The sequence below is a fragment of the Nesoenas mayeri genome (genome assembly GCF_963082525.1).
Source record: "Nesoenas mayeri genome assembly, chromosome: 5".
NCBI lineage: Eukaryota > Metazoa > Chordata > Aves > Columbiformes > Columbidae > Nesoenas > Nesoenas mayeri.
In genome coordinates, this window is record NC_137548.1 from 54,395,299 (window position 1) to 54,413,868 (window position 18,570).

General features: G+C 40.3%; 1 protein-coding gene across 1 annotated transcript in view; it reads left to right on the forward strand.

Moving 5' to 3' along the window:
* SERGEF (secretion regulating guanine nucleotide exchange factor) overlaps window positions 1-18,570 on the forward strand; it is a gene marked incomplete at both ends in the record, with an annotated part of 153,905 nt that overhangs the window by 72,944 nt on the left and 62,391 nt on the right. The window contains one exon of the mRNA XM_080345615.1: window positions 17,070-17,106. Coding sequence (XP_080201741.1) covers window positions 17,070-17,106 — 37 coding nt within the window. The remainder of the gene's footprint in view (window positions 1-17,069; window positions 17,107-18,570) is intronic.

Below are 18,570 nucleotides of genomic sequence, written 5' to 3' on the forward strand. Positions count from 1 at the left end.
TTGCTCATTTATTAGATCTTTTTTCCACAACAGCTTAGCTTAGCAGTTTTTACTTGTGGGCTGCAGTCCTTGTAAGGAATGGAAGATGTCCTTTATGTCAGAATGCCTGTGCTTGCACACGGAAAGAAGAGTAAGTAGGAGACTGCAGAGGTGAAAGGAGAGAATGAATGGAAGAAAGAAAAGCAGTTCAGAAAAAAAAAGGAAAAGAAAACACATGAATGTGTGTGGCAGAGATTATTTTGTCTGTGTGGAACTTGCGGATTCTCTGCTTCGCCTCACACAAGTGATGTGAAGAATTCAGCAATGAATGAATGGCCAGAATCTTCCAGCATGTATGTTGAGTGATGCCCAACAGCTGAGTTACAGAATATTTTGACCCTCTGAGCTCTGGAATGGATTTCTTCCATCTCCAGCAGCAGTCCTGCAAAATACTCTTTCGAGAAACTGGAAAGAGAGGCAAACTTTGAAGAAAAAGAAAAAAAAAAAGGTTTCAGACATTCTGTACCGAAAATAGTTGTATGCTGTATGCAAAGAAGACAAAGGTGTAGGGATTTGAAAAGAAATTAATGTATTAAAATGTAATAGGAATTCACTCACAGATAGACTTTTCTTGGATAATATAACATTACAAATAAGAGGAAGCTATTTTATCCAAATATTTTTCACATTGTATGGTTCTAAAGGTATTATGACTAACCAAGCTCTCCCTTATCCAGTAAGTACCGCAGTGTTTCAGCACTAGGTTGAAATGGCAAGCTGCTTAAAACTGCCATTCCAGGGTTTTTTTGGCCAGGTAGTTGGAATTGAAGTGATACTGTGTACTTTGCAACATTTCAGATATTTTTGAGGTGAAATCTGCTACAGAAGATGACATTCCGCTATATTGAAATAGTTAGAATATCAGACGTTGTTCTTTTTTTCTACTCCCTGACTGCAGTGGTTAAATGCGTTTGGCATCACTGGAAGCGACATGCTTCAGTTCCCATTGTTATTTGAAATGGTAGTAACAGGGCAGCCGTGCCATACAGATGCCACCTCCATTCAGAAGTAGCTTATCTGTAGAGCAGATACGGGAAAGACTGGCCAAAGGGATCGACGTTAGAGCCTGTGTGCACCAGTGGATGTTGAAGGGATTACAATCTCAAGCTAACACTCTGTGTCCAGGAATGCACATTGGCCAGAGAGCACTCAAGTCAGAATGGCAAAAACTTCAGCTACTGTCAAATTCCTATGCGCATGGTATTTGCCAGTGTGTAAGCTTCATGTACAGGCATGAGTATGTACGCTTCACCTCCTTCTCAAGATGCTTGAACTGTAGTTCTCAATCCTTCACACACAGTGACCTTCATTGTGAGAGTAAAGCGCTTCTGAAGTTGATGGCCCAAGAACTCAAGGCAGATGAAGTAGGTTTTAGCTGTCACGCAGTGATGGTTCAGGTTTGAGAATGTGCCGGAAGGGGTTTCCTTATTGTTCTTAGCTGGGCCGCATACGTCACTTCAGGTTAAATGAGTCCACCAGATTTCCCAAAGGTTCTGAAACAGGGAGAAGTGCTGCCTCTTGACCTTCATCTAAAGAGGGGCTGCCACTTTGAATTACAAATGCATGAGAGTTGGGTGTGGTTTGTAATTAGGGGTGAAGTCTGGTGAGCTGCTGACTTTAACCTGTAGTAATGTTCATCTGTTGCAAAAAATGCTGCTGCTTTAATAAAAGATGTTGGAATTTCATTCTTCAGAATTCCTATCATTTTGTATTCTGTCTAGTGGCATAGACTGTTGTATCAGATGAAGCTGGAATTATTTAAGCAATATTTTATAAACTGAAAACAAAACAGGTCTTGTAAAGGGATTTCTGAATCAGTTTATTTCACAGTGACTCTCTAGATATATTAGTTAAAGGGTATGTTCCTGTCTTCAGGAGTTTTTTTTAAAGTATTGATTCTTTTTTATAATAAGTAAATATTATGAAGTGAATATTTTAAAATTTGTGTTGTTTGTCTTGATGGTTCCTGTGTGCTGTTACAGAGCCACCCTGTGAGAATAAAAGGGAAAATGTGATTTAAGAGCAGGAGGATGGGAGCCTGACTTCTGTGCACGTGGGAGTGTTGTAATCTTATTGAGTAGCAGGAAGAAAGATGAATTAATGCAGGAAGTCACTGGCAGCATTTCTGCCCTCCCCACCTTGTTTAGGTCAGCCAGTTTCCTTGTAGTCTGCGTCAAAGAATAAAAGACTCTCATTTAAGCCACGATGCAACAAGATAATTCAGTGCGAAACCTTATGGAAAAAGCTGTGTGGTGGCAACATGAACATCTATGGCTACAGTTTATTTAGGAAGAATCAAGTAGACTTACAGGACTGAAAAGGGCATTTTTTATTAAAAACTGCATTACCTGTTCCTCAGTCATTAACAAGTTGGAAATAAAAGGTCTTAAGGGGTGTCCAGCAGGTGGGAAATCCTCTCCAGTCCCCTGAAACAGAGCACAATGCACTGACTGCAGCTGCCAAGAGCAATCGCATGGCGGGATGACCAGCTCCATCTAATAGGGATGGGAAAAGACCTGTGACAATGCGGGTGAGTTTGCTCTCAAAAACAAATAGAGGAGACTATGCACTGTCAATACGGAGACATCTTAAATATGTCTATTGGCAAAACAACAAACCCTGGCAAAGCAAATTTTAAATTAGTAATAATTTCTATTTTGTATTTGGGGAAAAAGCTGAAGTATTGTACAGTGATGATATTCCCTTCTCTGTACCAGCAGTTTTTAAAATCAAGGCTGAAACTTTTCCATATCAGAGTCTTAAGAGCGATGGCCAAAGCGCTCTCTAGGTTGTTGACACTGACTTTTTTCTTCCAGAATGTCAGGGGAGTTTCAGAAGACTGGTTGAAAGACAATGCCCTGCCAATATTTTAAAAGGTTGAACAAGATGACTCAAATAATTATAGGCCTGTCAGCCTGGTGTTTGTGTGGCCAAAATAATGGCACTGCTGACATGAATTTTGATCAATAAAGGTTTAAAGGATAACAATATAGTTGCTCGCACTGAGTATGTGGGTATGGAAAATACATCTTGTCAAACTAATGTGATACCTAATTTTTATGAGATGAAAGTTTGATAAATGTATCCATGTCAAATGCATATGTAACAGTTATATTTTCAAATGCAGCTGTAATATACTTGGATTTCTGTCAGGCAGTTGGCTAGACAGTGTATGCCATTCTGATCAGGAAATTATAATGATACAAAATGACAATAACAAACCCTACAAAATGAAAAAGTCATTAAAAAATTACAAACTGGCTGCAAGAGGTCCTATAAATATCACTGTAAATTGAAGTCTTTATCAAATATATGTGTTCCCAGTGGAGTTACTAGTATTAAAAGCATAAAAAATCTGGCCTGTTTGTCTAGTTTGGGAGGGCAGACGGCAGGCAAGTCAGCTTTGCCAAGTGTGGGATCAGACATACTGGCAGGAGGAATGCAGGTCAGAGTGACAGGAGGAGGGATTTGCCTCTGGTCAGGCAGGAGCATCTTTGAAAGGTGTGAGGGCTGGGCTGGACGTCATCAGAATTTGATTTGTGGCATTGTGGTGGTGTGGCCCAAAGGGTTAATTCTATTACTGAGGTGAGTGCTTGTTAGGAAGGTATGCTGGGCATCAGCCTATGCTTCTTGTATGCTGTGTCCAGTATGGCATTGATTTAAACAATTCAAGAACAGTAAGAAGAAACAGCCTGAAAGCTATGAAAAAGATTGAAACACTGGAGAAAAACCCAAACCTTATGCTGGAATATGGAAGGAATGTAATCTAGCCTCTGTTTGATGAGACCTATCTTGATTTCTGTTGATCAAAGGAGGAATAGATATGATGGGTTCACAACATGAGTGAGTGAGAAGATATACAATGAGGGTAATCAAACTAATGGGAAGTTGTTCTGGGATGCTTGAAAGCTTGGGTTCTGTGGTGTTTGGGTTTTTTTTGTTTGTGTTTTTTGTTTGTTTGTTTAATAGCTGGAATTATCTAAATCAAAATATCTTGTATGAAACAGCGTCTGTTCGAGAGAGATGTTTTCTTCACATTAGAAAATGAACAGACCTGCAATTTTCTCATCTTCATTGGATATCATGGTAGGTTTTAATATTTCAGTAAGATCCGTAATGCTTCTTGTGCAAAGCAAATCGGCTCTTGTGTAGTTCCTTTGGAAAAGTAAGATATCTTATAATGAAAGAGGGGAGTTTTGCCTCTCTTTTCAGAACAAACAAACCAAACCAAAGTAATACAGATATAGATGTCATCCCTAGTAACGGCACATCACCCCCTTGCTGCTTATTCCACTTCAGGATACTCTAGAGCACAGCATTGGTTCAGGCACAGTACTGTGGAGCCTTCTTAGCAGAATTTCCTCAGTTCTAGCAGTGTGAAAACAGGATGGACATGTGGAATTGGGCTGCTAGGTGGGGCTGTAGGGAGCTGAACTGACGGGGTCTTCCTGGAATGAAGAGGGGTAATTTTGCTACTACTAGGAATAGTCATATAAGCTGCTCCTAACTAGCACTTTGTATAAGGCTTGATTTTTTAAAGTATCGATGCTCTGCTATTAGTTTCCACTGTTTTGAGGAATAAATAACTGGGTCTTCAGCAGGATTTGGGCTTTTTTTTTTACATCTTCTTGTTACTTTTGTTAGGTGAAGACTTTTGGTCTTTCTTTTGATGGGTACTTGTCCCTTTTTCCTGAGAGTATCAGCATGAAACTGCAAGATATAATTGGTCTGTGAAAAGATGACAATACCGTCTCTCTCTTTAAAGCAGTCTAATTTCTTGGGTTTTGGGTTGCTGTTACATATTGAACAGATATTTCTGGTGAGTCATCTGCAGTGATGCCTGATAGTTCCCCCGAGAGGTTCCACGTAATTTAGAATCTATCTGTATATATGAACAGTCTAAATTATTATTTTTGGCATCCAGAAAGATTTATTATGCTGTACCTGACCACAATAAATTTTATCTGTTTCAGTCTTGCCCATTTACCAAGTTTTATTAGCTTCTTCTGGAGGTTTGATTCATTCACAATCCCTTAATTTCAAGAACTTTAAATGAATTCACATTGCAAGACTTCCACTATCCATCCTACTTCCTTTGTGGGCAGTTTCCAATAATGTGTGTGGTGTCTTTAACACAAATAGAGCAAGAGATTCCACTAGGTTGAAAATAAGATCCCTTCTCAAACAAACAAGCGAGAATTGCCACATCATAAATTACATGCATTTGCAGTCAGTGTGCAAGTGGATGTGAGCAATGAAAGCTTTTCAAAATTTGTTCTATTAAAGCTTTTTAGGAAATAAAAAAGACAAATAATAATTGGGCATAAGTCTCTTGCAGTCAATTGTGATCCTTCTATAACCATAGTAGGGAAACCAGAATAAGAATCTGGTGAGCCATAGTTAAAAAATGAAAATATTTACTATAGTTCACGCCAATCTGGCACCATTGTGCAATACTGCTATAATAGGATTGTTCACATAAGTTCAAGAAAATGTAAAAATATGGATATTATGTGGACTTAAGCTTAAATTTGTAAGAACTTGTTGCCTTGTGAGTGTTGTTAGTGTCCCATATAGAAGAAAAATATTTACCAGTCCTTTTTTTTGCCAAAATGCCATATTTGAATTTGACTGTCATAACCACAGTTCTTCAGAAACTGAGCTTCACGTTTCTGGAACTGTTTGTGGAGTTTTATCCTCGTTAGTTCCTTGTGTCTTAGTGGAAATCTCCACAATTGTGGGAGTGTGCTCACTGCAGCAAGTGCATTCTCATTTTGTTATGGTTCCAAGGCCATAATCTGTTTATACGGTAACTGGTTAAAGCCTTTATACTTACAGTTGTTACAGCTACACCTCATCTGCTGGCTTCTTAAACAAGGAAGTATTTGCTCCTGAGAAAGACAGACCTGTTTTTCAGCCTATGGAGGCATCAAAAAATTGCTAGTGAGTGTTTAGTTTCTGGCATGAACTGCAGATCACAGAGTCACAGAATGTCAGGGTTGGAAGAGACCTCAAAAGATCATCTAGTCCAATCCTCCTGCCGGAGCAGGAACACCTAGATGAGGTTACACAGGAAGGCGTCCAGGTGGGTTTTGAATGTCTCCAGAGAAGGAGACTCCACAACCTCCCTGGGCAGCCTGTTCCAGTGCCTGGCACCCTTACTGAGAAGAAGTTTCTTCTCAAATTTAAGTGGAACCTCTTGTGTTACAGTTTGAACCCATTGCCCCTTGTCCTATCCTTGGTTGTCACCAAGAAGAGCCTGGCTCCATCCTTGTGACACTCACCCTTTATATATTTGTAAACATTAAGGAGGTCACCCCTCAGTCTCCTCTTCTCCAGGCTAAAGAGCCCCAGCTCCCTCAGCCTTTCCTCATAAGGGAGATGCTCCACTCCCTTAATCATCTTCGTTGCCCTGCACTGGACTCTCTCCAGCAGTTCCCTGATGATTGATGTTGGGTGATATCCACTCCCAGTCATGGATTACTAAGCAGAGAGTGTTATTGTGTGAGTTTTTGGGGAGAAAAGGCTGTATTCTTTTGTTTTCTTGCGTGTTCACAGCATGTATAGACAAGTGCTGTGGATAAATTAGTATGCATTTAGTTGGTCTTGTGAAACCACTCTTTTCACAGTTAGGCTTGAATGGTATTGTGATGGTTATAGTATCTGCATCATTCTTTCAAACTGAAAAAAGTTGTCATGTTTAAAAATGAGTCAAAAGAAAAATTGTTCCACAGTGTGAATTAAATGACTGGTCAGTGCATCCTTTGGCACGTGAGGGGGGACACATCTCTTGGCTTACTCTGCCCCTGCAGCATTTGCTCCGCTGGCAAGACTGAAGGCCTTTGGAGTTGAGCAGCCTGATGTGTTCCCGGAGAAAAGAAGAAAAGGTGTTTTGAAACTGATGTGCTAGTACTGGTGTGAAAGAATTGTGCCTTGAAGGTAGTGAAGGCTGAAAGGAGTGCATATTGTGCAAGAGAGATAGTGCATAAGAGAAATGCCTTGTAATTAGGCAGCTGCTCGGTCAAAATAAACCGAAATGAATGTATGGTTTTGAAGAAGAACTCAGCTGAGATGAATGAATGGTTCTCCTGAATGTGACTAGATGGAGGTCCTTGGGTGGGCTGCCGGCTTGGCTGGCGTGTTCCAGCCCCAGTGCAGGGTCCAGCCTCCGAGAGAGCAGACGTGCCCTGACCTCACTCCAGTGGAGCAGCACCCAGGCTCTGTGACTTTTTCTTCTGTCTGCTCTCGTCCTACAGCTGTTTTCTTGACAAATGGATGTTTTTTTGGGGAGAATGCACCCTGGCTATAATTTTATTCAAAAAAGTTCAAGTTAGAACTTTGAAGACTTTATGATAATTCTACTTTTTAATAAAAATGCCTTTTTATAGAGCAGAGTCACTTGTAGAGTCACTTCAGGCATGTTTTTTTTCCTAATTCTTCCTTTGTGACTGACATTAAGACTGTCTCTGTTTGAATCCTTACAAATGATATCCTTACTTTTCCAAAAAAAGTTTTCTATTCATCTTTGCGTTGGCCTCTTAGCAAGTTTACATTTTATTTATTTCCAGCAAGCTTGCTGCAGGGTGCTGTACTGTTACCAAGTGCTGCAGAAAGAGAGAATCCAACGCTGAAGAGCAGAGTTACATGACACCCTAAAGGCATAAGCACCATTTATTTGGAGAGGTAAAGGATCGGACAGTCAGCAAAATTCATGGCTTGATGTTTTTATACAAGGCTAACCCTTACGGAAGCTGCATGCCTGCAGCTCTGCTGGAAAGTAAATGAACCAAAAATTCTGTCCCCAAGTTGAGGTCATTAGTGTATGGAAAACGTGTGTTTTTTTCCTCTGATGTTTATTTTGTCATATTTTAGGAGGAGTTCTTAATGTGCTAGTGTTCTTTTCAGTGCAAATTAGGTCGATAACATTTTTAAGTGCATATACGTGGGAGAAGGAGAGACAGTGAGGGTTGTGCTGGAAATGAGGCAAAGATTTGCATTCTTGAACAGCTAATAGTTATCTTGAATAATGTTTCCCAAAGGCATTGGTACCAATGAGGGATGCCTCAAATGATATTACACAGTAGAGGTTCTGTGCTTTCAGTAACCTGCTTATTTATTTCGAAGGACATAAAATATTTTGGAGATCAAGCAGCATTATTCTTCTCTTCAGTGACAGTGTATTTATGAACTGCCAGTTTATGCAAGAGCAGTGCTTGCAGCGGTCAACAGGGCTAGTGGCGAAATGAAAGGTCAATCCAGTTAGTGCATGACAGCTTCCTTGAACATTGAGTAATTTCTCTGAAAATTAGTCTTCCCACATCCCAATGCTGGGGGAAGAAGAACTGAGACATTCAAAATTCTATCATAAACTTGGATGCATTGCTGGAAGAAGCAAAAAAAAGCCTCTGCGCTTTGCAATAGGAGTAGTATTCCTTAATGACATCATTGATAATATTCTTCTGACAATACTGCCGGGTGTTTCGGATGCAATTTTTAACGAAGGATAGTGGAGGTGAAAAACATGTGAAAGAAGAAAATACTATAAGTGGGTTTAAAGAAAACACAAGGTAGAAAAAGAAGAATTGTAGAGAGTCAGCAAAGTCAGAGCTCATATCGGTGGGGCCAGTTCCCTCTGGGACATGTGGCTGGACAGGGCTCAGCAGGTGAAGGCTTCTGGCTTGAGGCAGCGCGGCCATGGCCACGCCATCAGCACTTACCTTCCTCAAGAGGGTCCCTGAGGAACTGTGTCTGCCTCTTCACAATATCCAAACAGAATTGCCGGACAGTCAGCTGTTAGAGGGTATGAACTTTATAAGCAGTGCTGTTTTTTCCTTCCAGTTCTACAAAAACACAAGGCTTGTGCTGTTGTATAATCTTGTAGGCTGTATACACCGAGTTCTCTGTGTTATTTTTTTTTTATGTAGAAGAATTGTAGTGAGATTGCTTGCAATAACACCATGGCTAGGGGAGAGCCAAGTTCCCATAATGTATACTTTTGATTACTCTGATTCTCTCCAGCTTCACTGAATATTCTAGGAATTATTCCAAGTGGATTAAAAATGATGGACTGTTTTGCCACAAGGAAAGAGATGTGAAGCCCAGATTCTTTTGAAAAACTTAAAACTGCAGTTATGCATCCACAAAAGGACCTTGGGAATAGTTTTTTAAGTAGAATTTGATGTTTTGTTGCCAAATAATATGCGCTGTCATGACTTTTATTCTAAGCCTATAAAATGTTGGGTAATGACGATATGTACTTCAACAGAATGTTTGCCTGCAATCATTGTTTAATAGAAGCATTTATTTCATTAAGTTCACAGTACTAGAAATTAGCACTTTCAGATAGGTAATGATGACGTTTTAATGCTATAATGAATATTTTCTTGTTGCTGTTTGTGTGTAAAATAGCATAGGAGGAAACGACAGGCACCCAAGGTGTTTGGCATGCTACAAGCTACAATTCTTGACCTGAAAACATCAGAATAATCTGATGGTAAGGATGTGTGTGTTGATAGTAGTCAGATGAGTGTATAACGAGACTTTGAAACTTTTATTTCTGTAGTTTTGATTTCTTTCATTTCTTCTGTGCAAGCGGTGTTTGTTGCTGGCCTCAAATGAAGAGCAAACTAGCTGTAGTCCCCAAAGCCAGCCTAAATAGTTTGGAAGGTATTCATCTTAGTGCTTCTAATTTAACTTAGGAAAGAGAGGCACTGAGACTGTAAGGAGCTGGGAATTGTGAATGAAACAACCTAAATCAAAATCATTTTAAGACAAATGGTGAAGAAGTTCCCTTGGGTGAAAACTGTGCATCTGCTGAAGTCCATGTTCATCTAGTTTGTATTTGGATGTGGATAGAGATATCTGTAATGTTAGTGAGGATTTGGCCTTGTGGGATTTACACTGCACAGACGTAGGTTTGGGAGTACGTACACATTAACAGTCAGGGCTGATGTTATTGACAGTTTCTTTATCAATCAGAAGGGATACTTTAATCTTAATTTTCACAAAATACTGAGGAAGGATCCTGTTACAGGAAACCAGCTGGGATTGAATGACCATTACTTGGTTCATTTTAAAAATGATGAAAGGATAATCAAAAATTGGTTTGTGGCTCAGGTCTTGATTGCAGAAATGGAAAATTTTGACAGACTAGTGAGACTGAGGGATATGAAAGTGACAGAGCGTGATTTTCCTGGAAGGGAAGATGCTAATGCTTTCTGAACCCTGAGGAAGAGAAGAGAGCTGAAGAAGGATATAAGAACTAATTGGAAAATCTTCAGGCAATGGAGAAAAGCCAGCTGACCTTGCTGGCTTGTGAAGATTTTTATCACCCTTGTCTTGGCTACATTCTTGTCATTCTATACTCAAACCTAATCTCACTGGGTTTTCTTACTGGGATCTCAGCAACTTTTGTGCTGTGCTAGAGTCATCTGATGATGAGGATATTTTGTTGGTGGACATGGATCTTACTTGGGCTTGACATCTCAAGCCAGCCAGTCAGCCTCAGTTTGATGCAAATGGTACAAATCTAAGTTTTTCAATGTGACCACACTTGTCTTGCGAGTAGATTTTGTGGGTGCACATGGGCTGCTGTGATGTAAACCTTCTGTGGAAGTACTGACTGCTTTAAAAAGTAGCTTTTCTTTCCTCCTTTTACTTCCATCTGCTGTGCCTGATGTTTTTAATGATAGCGTTATGTGGCTGTGGTACTTCCTACCTGATATTAAGACTGCTTGGTTTTTGGTGTGTGGGGTTTTTTTTTGTTTGTTTGTGTGTGTATTTTGTTTTGGTTGGTTGTTTTTTTTGGTGGTGGTGTTTTTCTGGAGGAGGTTTCTTGTTGCTTTGAAGTTACAGCTGTTTCCATCTACTGCAAGCACCCGAGGCCCACGCTGTACCAACTGAACTGGAGAAGTGCAACTGCACCCTGTCATCCACGAGAAGCCGCTCCTGAATTGTGCTGCTCAGACAGTGGGTGGGTAGCGTAGCAGTTTCTCATGTATGGTCACTGCCATAGAGAGGGAATGCGTGCAAAGACTTGTATATGTGTTAGTGATGGTACAGAGAGTGTAAAGACAAGATCTTGGAGTTGGCCAGCTGGCTTTCTGGTGGCTGTAAGACAACTGGCAGGTCAGGATATTGAATGATTGGAGAAGGGATGCTGAAATGGTGCGTGGAGAAGTGAGGGAGATGCTGCATGGGGAAAATGCATCTTGTGTCTTGTGCTACAAGTGAGGCAGGCTTGGGGTTCTTTTCAGGCAGGGAAGGCATAGATCATAACTCTGGAAGCTATAGAGAGCTGGAAAATCTCTCTTTTGGAAGCTTACTGCATCCTGTCAATGTCTTAGTGGTTCATCTCCTTCTCCATGCTTGCACAGGTCCACTTACATGGCACATGAGCTTTTTGGTCCAGTGTGTCTCAAGGAGGAATGTTTTTGTCCAGGCCTTAGTACACAGACTTCAGTTTAAATTCTGTTGTCAATTTTTTTGCTATAGTGTAAAATAAAACTACATACAAACTAAAAAGCCAATCACACAACAAAAAAATCCACCTTCAGTAGAAGTTTAGGTTATTAGCTTGATGAAAAATGGAAATGTCCTGTGATCTGTAGGACATTGGGCCTCTCACTTTTCAACTGATGCAGCCAATGGCTCAGAACAGATTCGATGGGCTGTTCTTGGTGCAGTTGTACTGGTTTGCTACTAACGTGTTGCTTTAAAGTCTACTTAGGCTTGTGCTTGCCAAGCAATGTGACTAGGTTAGCAAGCTGCTTTCTTTTCAATCAGGAGTCAAATGATCCAGAAGAGGAACAGAGAGTTCCAGTGAAGGACCATTGGAAGCAGAACAGCTTTGCTAATTAAATTCCTTTTATTTTTATTTTATTTTTTTCATTACCAGAAGAGTTCTGCATACAGATGTAGTTGGGCAGAGTGTGTCAAACAGTACAAATCATTGTTATGATACATTAATCAAGGGCATGGAAGAACAGCTCTAGGAGAGCCGATTCCTCTGTCTTACGTAAGCTTTGATCTGCAGTCTCTCAATCACCTTGTCTCCTTCTTTTAGGACTTATGATCCCAGAAGGAATAAACTTTGCCGTCTTCTGGCCCTGGCAATCTCCTTACAGTGAATTTTGTCAAAAGACGTGAGATTCAATGGCTAAAGGCAAATACAAAGTCCTGGGTGAAAGTACTTAAGTGCTCTGAGAAGTGATGGAGGCCTTTATATCCTTGAATGTTTTGGAAAGTAATTGCACTGTAGGGAATTAACCTGAACTCATAGTGCAGTAAACCAAAAATAAATGGCGTTGAGGTCCTTTTGCTGTTCTAGCTAAGTACTCTGATGTTCAGATACTTACGAATTTTCATTCTGCAAGCCCCCTTGTGAGTCCAGCTCTCCGTGCTTCTTCGCTGCAACCCCCTATGCTGTCCTGTCCCCTCAGCACTGGGCTGCTTCGCCTCAGTTGTGACTCAGTCTTTTTCCTGATGGGTTGCACAACAGATCCTCAGTCTGAGCCATGGGAGTACGGAAGGAAAAGAAATAATAGCCTTGTGGCCAAGGTACTAGCTTAAAACTTGTATTTTTATATGTTTTGTCAGACTTCTTTCGTTATAGTGCTTGGAAGTCCCTTAGGGGATGGCTGGCAAAAGATATTTTGTCTCTTAATTACTTTTTGGATCAATGGTAGATCGTATGTCTAAATATCCTCATGAGTTTTATCCTGTATATGTTTATTTACTGTCTACAAAGTAGAGAACAGCACTTTCTTACCTGATAGGACTGTAGGGGAGCAAGAGGAGGAATTGCTGTTCTTCAGAAAGATCTCTATCCCAGAGGAAAGAGGGAGGTGCTCTGTATTTACCCTAAACTCTCCTCTGAACTGTCTTCCCCGATAGCATCTTCTGATAACCTTCTCTTCCTAATATGCATACATATATTATGTAAGCACAGGTTTTCTTATATATCTACACACACATATCTGTGAATGGATATATAATACATATTAAGCATGTTTTAAATTTTTTTCATACTTCACATATTTTAAATATATAAAAATATTTTAATCTTCACTTTATCTATCTTGTACAACCCACTGCTTTTACATTCAATCAATTAATTTTTGTTAAGTCTGGGCCACAGGCATATCTGCAGGCTGCAGAAAGATGTTGGTGTTTTGTCTGGTGTTAGTGGTTGCTTTGCTAAAATCCTTCCTCACCATTCATGCAGCTTATGTCCCGACTATTTATGATTAATAAAATGCTGGGCCCTTGGCTGCTTCCTACCACATGTGTTTAACCTGGATGGATGGATCTGAACTGCAGCCGTCACCAGGTAGAAAACAGCTTGCTAACACACAATTTAAGGGAAGAAACAAACAATTTATGTATGCTTGAAAGGACATGGATAATAAGGTAAATGAGTTCTGAGTAAAATGGTCCCTAAGCATTCTTTTCCTGTCTCACAGGCATTTGTAAAGCGCTTTGAGATCATTTATATGGAGATCACAATATCCTTGCAAAACTATTCTCAATTTTTCCTCTAAACAGAGCAGAAACTTTAATATGAATTGTTTCTGCGTAGGGGCTCATGTTTCTTTAGGCTCACAGAATACTTCACTCACTAGCAGTTGCTCTGATTTGTCTTTAAGATTAGTGATTTTTCTTCTTCAATTAAAACAGAATGTAAAAATATTGCCCCATTAGAAAGCGTTCTTGTGTGTTTATAAGTACCCTTGAACGTACTTATCCACTGGGAGCACGCAGATAGATGTCTGTTGGAATTTAATTTCTCTGCAGCACGTTGCGGGTGGGGACAGAAGAGAAGTAGCCAGAAAATGATGGTTGCTGCAGTAAATACCAGGCTTCTCCCAGTGACCTGCACTGACTGCAGAGCTTATTACATCTAATGTAAGCATAAAACATCTGTTTAGCAATGCCGTTCTCTGCCCTGTCTGTAATTGTACCAGCAAATTATGTGTTCTTTGCTGATTGTTGCCTATTGTGGGGAGTCATGAAGAAAAGGAGGTGTCACATTTTAAAGCTTATTGTAAAAAAGATGTTATGAAATACCTGCAAGGCAGCACTGCTTATGAAGCAGAGGCAACCTTGCTTCACCTCGGTGCTGTGGTCCTCCTGAGCTCTGCAGTCAGAGGTGTGCAGGCCAGCAGGAACCCTGCGGCTGGACGATGTAGCCTGTAGCAAGCAGCACAGATGCTGAGTAAGGCTGTTGTTTCAGACTACAAACTTTAGAGTCCCTTAAGGGCTTTTTTTATTTGGGGGTTCCTACAAAGTCTGTGTTGTCAGGTGGTGACACGTGGCAATAAGGCAGAAGTGGTGAACCTCGTGCTCTCAATCCAGCAAATTCTTTGGAGTGCGGAACTGCTGCTGGTACACGGCGTGCACTGTCCTTGCTCTGGGCTGTTGCACGTGAATCCAGAGCATTGCCTTCAGCAGCTGCTGTTTTGCTTGATTTCAGTCATCGTTGGCAAAGCTAACACTTCCTCTGGGGTGCCTTTTACCCACCCAAAAGAGATGCAGCAGCACTTGTAATTTGTGCTTTGCAGTAGCTTTTACGCCATCAGGCTCCAGAGCTGCAGCGAGTAGATCTGCACTTGTTGGCCACGAGTGGCTCCCGTGGGGGCAGCTCCCCAGAGCTGGTGGGTCTGCGTAATATGGCAGCTCCTGGTCTGGTTGTACCCACTGCCGTTTGACTGATGCCCTTACAAGCGGATAAGCCGGCTAGTGGGTGGCTCTGCACGGTGGGCAGGGTAACCGCTGTGTGAGCAGGGTGCAGAGCTTTTCGAGGTCACTGGTGTTCTTTTATCTGGTTTGCCGTTTCTGTAGCTGCTGCTATCAGATATAGGAAGAAAATGCTTCTTTGTCAGGAGATGTGTTACATTCTAAACAACACCTTGTTTGGGTGTGTGCTTTCTTTTTTTTCTTTTTTAAATGTAGTGTTTCTGAGGGGGATCCTGGGAGCAAGTACAAGCCACCAGCCTGAGCAGTTCTTTTGTACCAATGCTTTTGAATCAGTGCCTGTGTTAGTGTATTTCCTAGGGAAGTAGCTGAGATAGGATTATTCACACCTCACATAAAATTTATTTTATTAGCAGCAGCTTCAGTATCTCCAATTTTCAGCACTTGGTGAAGTGCAGAATTTGTTTTTTGCTAGAAAGCCTTTGTGTGTTTTTCCGTGTGTGGATCTTGTTTCCATGGCGCCAACCTTTAAACTCGAGAAGCATTGCTGCGGAGTGTTAACCACTGAATTTGCATTAGCAACCAGCCCTGCTCCTGTGTAGGGCTCTGATGTGTGGCGAGGACAATGATACAGGTTATGGCGATGATTTATGCATTTGAGCAGTCAGGGCTTAAAGCTTTGCCTGTCTGCAATATTGTGAAATAGAAGATGCAGCCCTGCCAGTGCCCTTGCAAAGGTATTGCTTTCCCTGCTGCTTCATCTTGATTTTTCTGAAGATGAGTCCATCCCGGAGTAGGCTGTGACTTGAATTATTTTTCTTGTCCCGTTTTCCTAAGTGCTTTAATGTCTTGGCAGAGCATCTCTGTCCTAAAGAGCCTGTTTTGTCTTCTTTGTCATTGTTTCATTAGGATGTCATTGACCGGATGTTTTCATGTCACAGTTGTGATGCAGGTACATGGTGAGCAGTAGCGATTGCAGTGGTTATTTGTAACACAATTGCTCCAGCTGGTGTGTGCATCAGCCTTGGGTATCTCTTCTCTAGTAAATGCTCAAGCACAGTGAGCTGGGTACAAGGACTGTTTGGTGAACTTCTGTGGTTTTATATTATGCAGATGTTGAGATGATTGCAGCCGTTTCTCTGTGAAAACTATAAAGCTATGCATGCACAAACCATAAAAAATTTGATGATATGGACTTTAAAAAAAATATACTTATGTTTTTTATTTTATCATTGCAAATGTACTTTTAAGAAGCAGAAGAATGTGCTTATTTTATGCAGCTCAGTAGTACGTGTAATTGGCAACTAGGTGTAAGACAATGAACTGGTTACAGGATTTTGAGGGGATTGCTTGTGTTTCAAATTTGAAATTTAGGGCACTCAGCAGAGTAACCTTGTGTAAGATGATGTGTGCGTTATATCAGACAATTAATCATGCCAGCAGTGACATTGCAATATAATTCAATGGGAGAGACAGGCCCTTGCAGTAGAGCAGCAGGCTGCTGTCAGTGCTTGTGTTACCGTTGTTTCTGAAGAACTTGTGGAAGCTTACTGAGTAATACTAGGTGATATATGCTAAAGCAACTTAAACGTCTGATGTGTTCAAAGCAGCTGCAAAGAAAAAAAAAAATATAGCCTGAATATGGGTTTGCTTTGAAAAGAAATTCATAAGTGATTTCCATCACTAATGAGCTTGTGAGAAAATGTTTGCATTGGTTTCTTTACTTTGGCATCTTTTAAAAATTAAACCAGCCTGATGCTAATAGAAGAGTTGAGTTCTATGGTATTTTTAATCCATTCTAGACAAATTACCATAGGGATCATATCACTTTAGGTTCATCACACTGAGCCTGTACACTTACCATAGGGATCATCTGGTAATAGAGCAGAGATGAGAGAAATATAGATCTTCATCACTCTTTTGATTCCCAGATGTCTCTATATGGCCCTGATCTTGCAAAGACTTAATCTGCATTTGCTCTGTGCCCATGAATAGTGTTGCTGGATCAGGTGGGTCTTGTCAAGGGTGTGATTTTATTTTTTTCAGAATTGTGGCCAGCCTTGCTCCTAAAAACTGAAACGTCAGGGGTGACTGCATTTTGAAAAGAAAATGCATGTTCATTAACAAAACAAACATACATACCCGCCCTGCCATCAAGCCCCTAAGTGAGACTACAAATGAAATTTCATTTAAAAGTCAGAGCACTTCAACCTTGATTTTGCATCCTACAAATTGCAGTTGTTTGTTTCAGGTTAATTTTTAATTTGCTGTCATAATTGTGGTTGTCTTTCTACTGGTAAGCAGGTTCTCTTTATTCATTCTTATGTCTTTTTCAGATTGCATGTGGCTCAGAGCATAATCTGGCAGTAGTTGGTAAGTACTTATATTTTATATCAAATCCTCTCACCCTTAAGTAGCACGAGATGAAAGAAAAATGTGCATATCAAACATACTGAGTGATTAAGGGCATTGTGTGCAGCTGAAAGGAGGAAAAGAACATATAGATCTAGGGGAAAGAAGAAGAGACACTGGTAGCTTGAGTGGTGATTTTGAAAAGTTGCCCTTGTTGACCAGCCCCTGTAAGCAGAGAGGAGTTGATGGATGTAACAGCAAAATACATTTGCTAAGTGCTACGGCCTGTTTTAGAATGGAGCTATTGCAACAATTCAAGCTGTAGACTCAGAATAGCATCCAAGCTTTGAAGTTGGTCAAATGTATCTTTGTTTAACATAGAAATTTTCAATGAAAAGAAAAAGATCCTGGGTCTTTTGTTGTTCCGAGCTTAGAGAATCCTCAAAATGTCAGTCAATGGTAGTCAGGTTTTTTAGTGCATCTTAGTATAATGCAGCTGTTGTTATAATGATGAAAGTACTAGGATGCTAATGTCAGTGGAAAAATTGAATTTTGTGTATTAATTCCAGGAACGATTAGGATTTTGCTTTCATGTGAGGAGTTGACAACTGGAGTTTGATACGATTGATATTATTTATAATGACATGTTTAAGAACATTTTAAACTGTAGATTTTCAGGTGCTTTATAAAGGAGGTCAGCATAATTATCCCCGTTTAACAGACAAAGTGAGACAGATGAAGAAAGGAATTCTATGCTAATCAGAGCTGGAGATTAAACAGTCTTCTAAATTTCAGTCCAGCACTCCATCCACATGGACATTTTTGATTGCCATGACTGATGTGTTGAGATGTTATGTGAAGAATTTCCTTGATTTTCTTGAGTGTGGTATGACAGGTGTGGAGAAACAAGCTATTTAGTATCCAGTCTGCATTTTATGTCCTATCAGTTTCATTAAGTGGCCACAGAGGTGGTGTTCTGTATATATAGTATATTTCCATATATGCTGTAGTATATTTTCTTATTATCCTTCGACAATTAAACCTTGTAGCAAACTTGTTGAGTTCTGCTTAGTTTATAGCTGGCTTTAAGAAAAGATTCTCCATTTAGTTTCTCCCTACTTGTTCAGTGTCCACATACCCATATTGTTAAACTGGTGCTTCTGAATGTCGACTGAAGAGCAAGCTGAAGAATCACTTTGTGTCTCTTGCTGAAGTGATGAAGTAAAAGTGTACTGCTAGCAGATTCCTCCAGTGTGCATGAAAGCAAAGCATTGGGTTTGAACAACCTTCTCTCTCCTTCTGTCCTTTTAAACCTTCTAGGCAGAAATCTGGGGAAAAAAAAAATGGGCAGGAGAAAGAAATTCTAGAAGTAAGTTACAGCAAACTAAGACCTTTAAATGTGTAATGTACATCATATGCCACTCTAAGCTGTATGCTACACTGATCGAGTTCAATGGGAAAATTATCATTGCTGGAAGCCAGTTG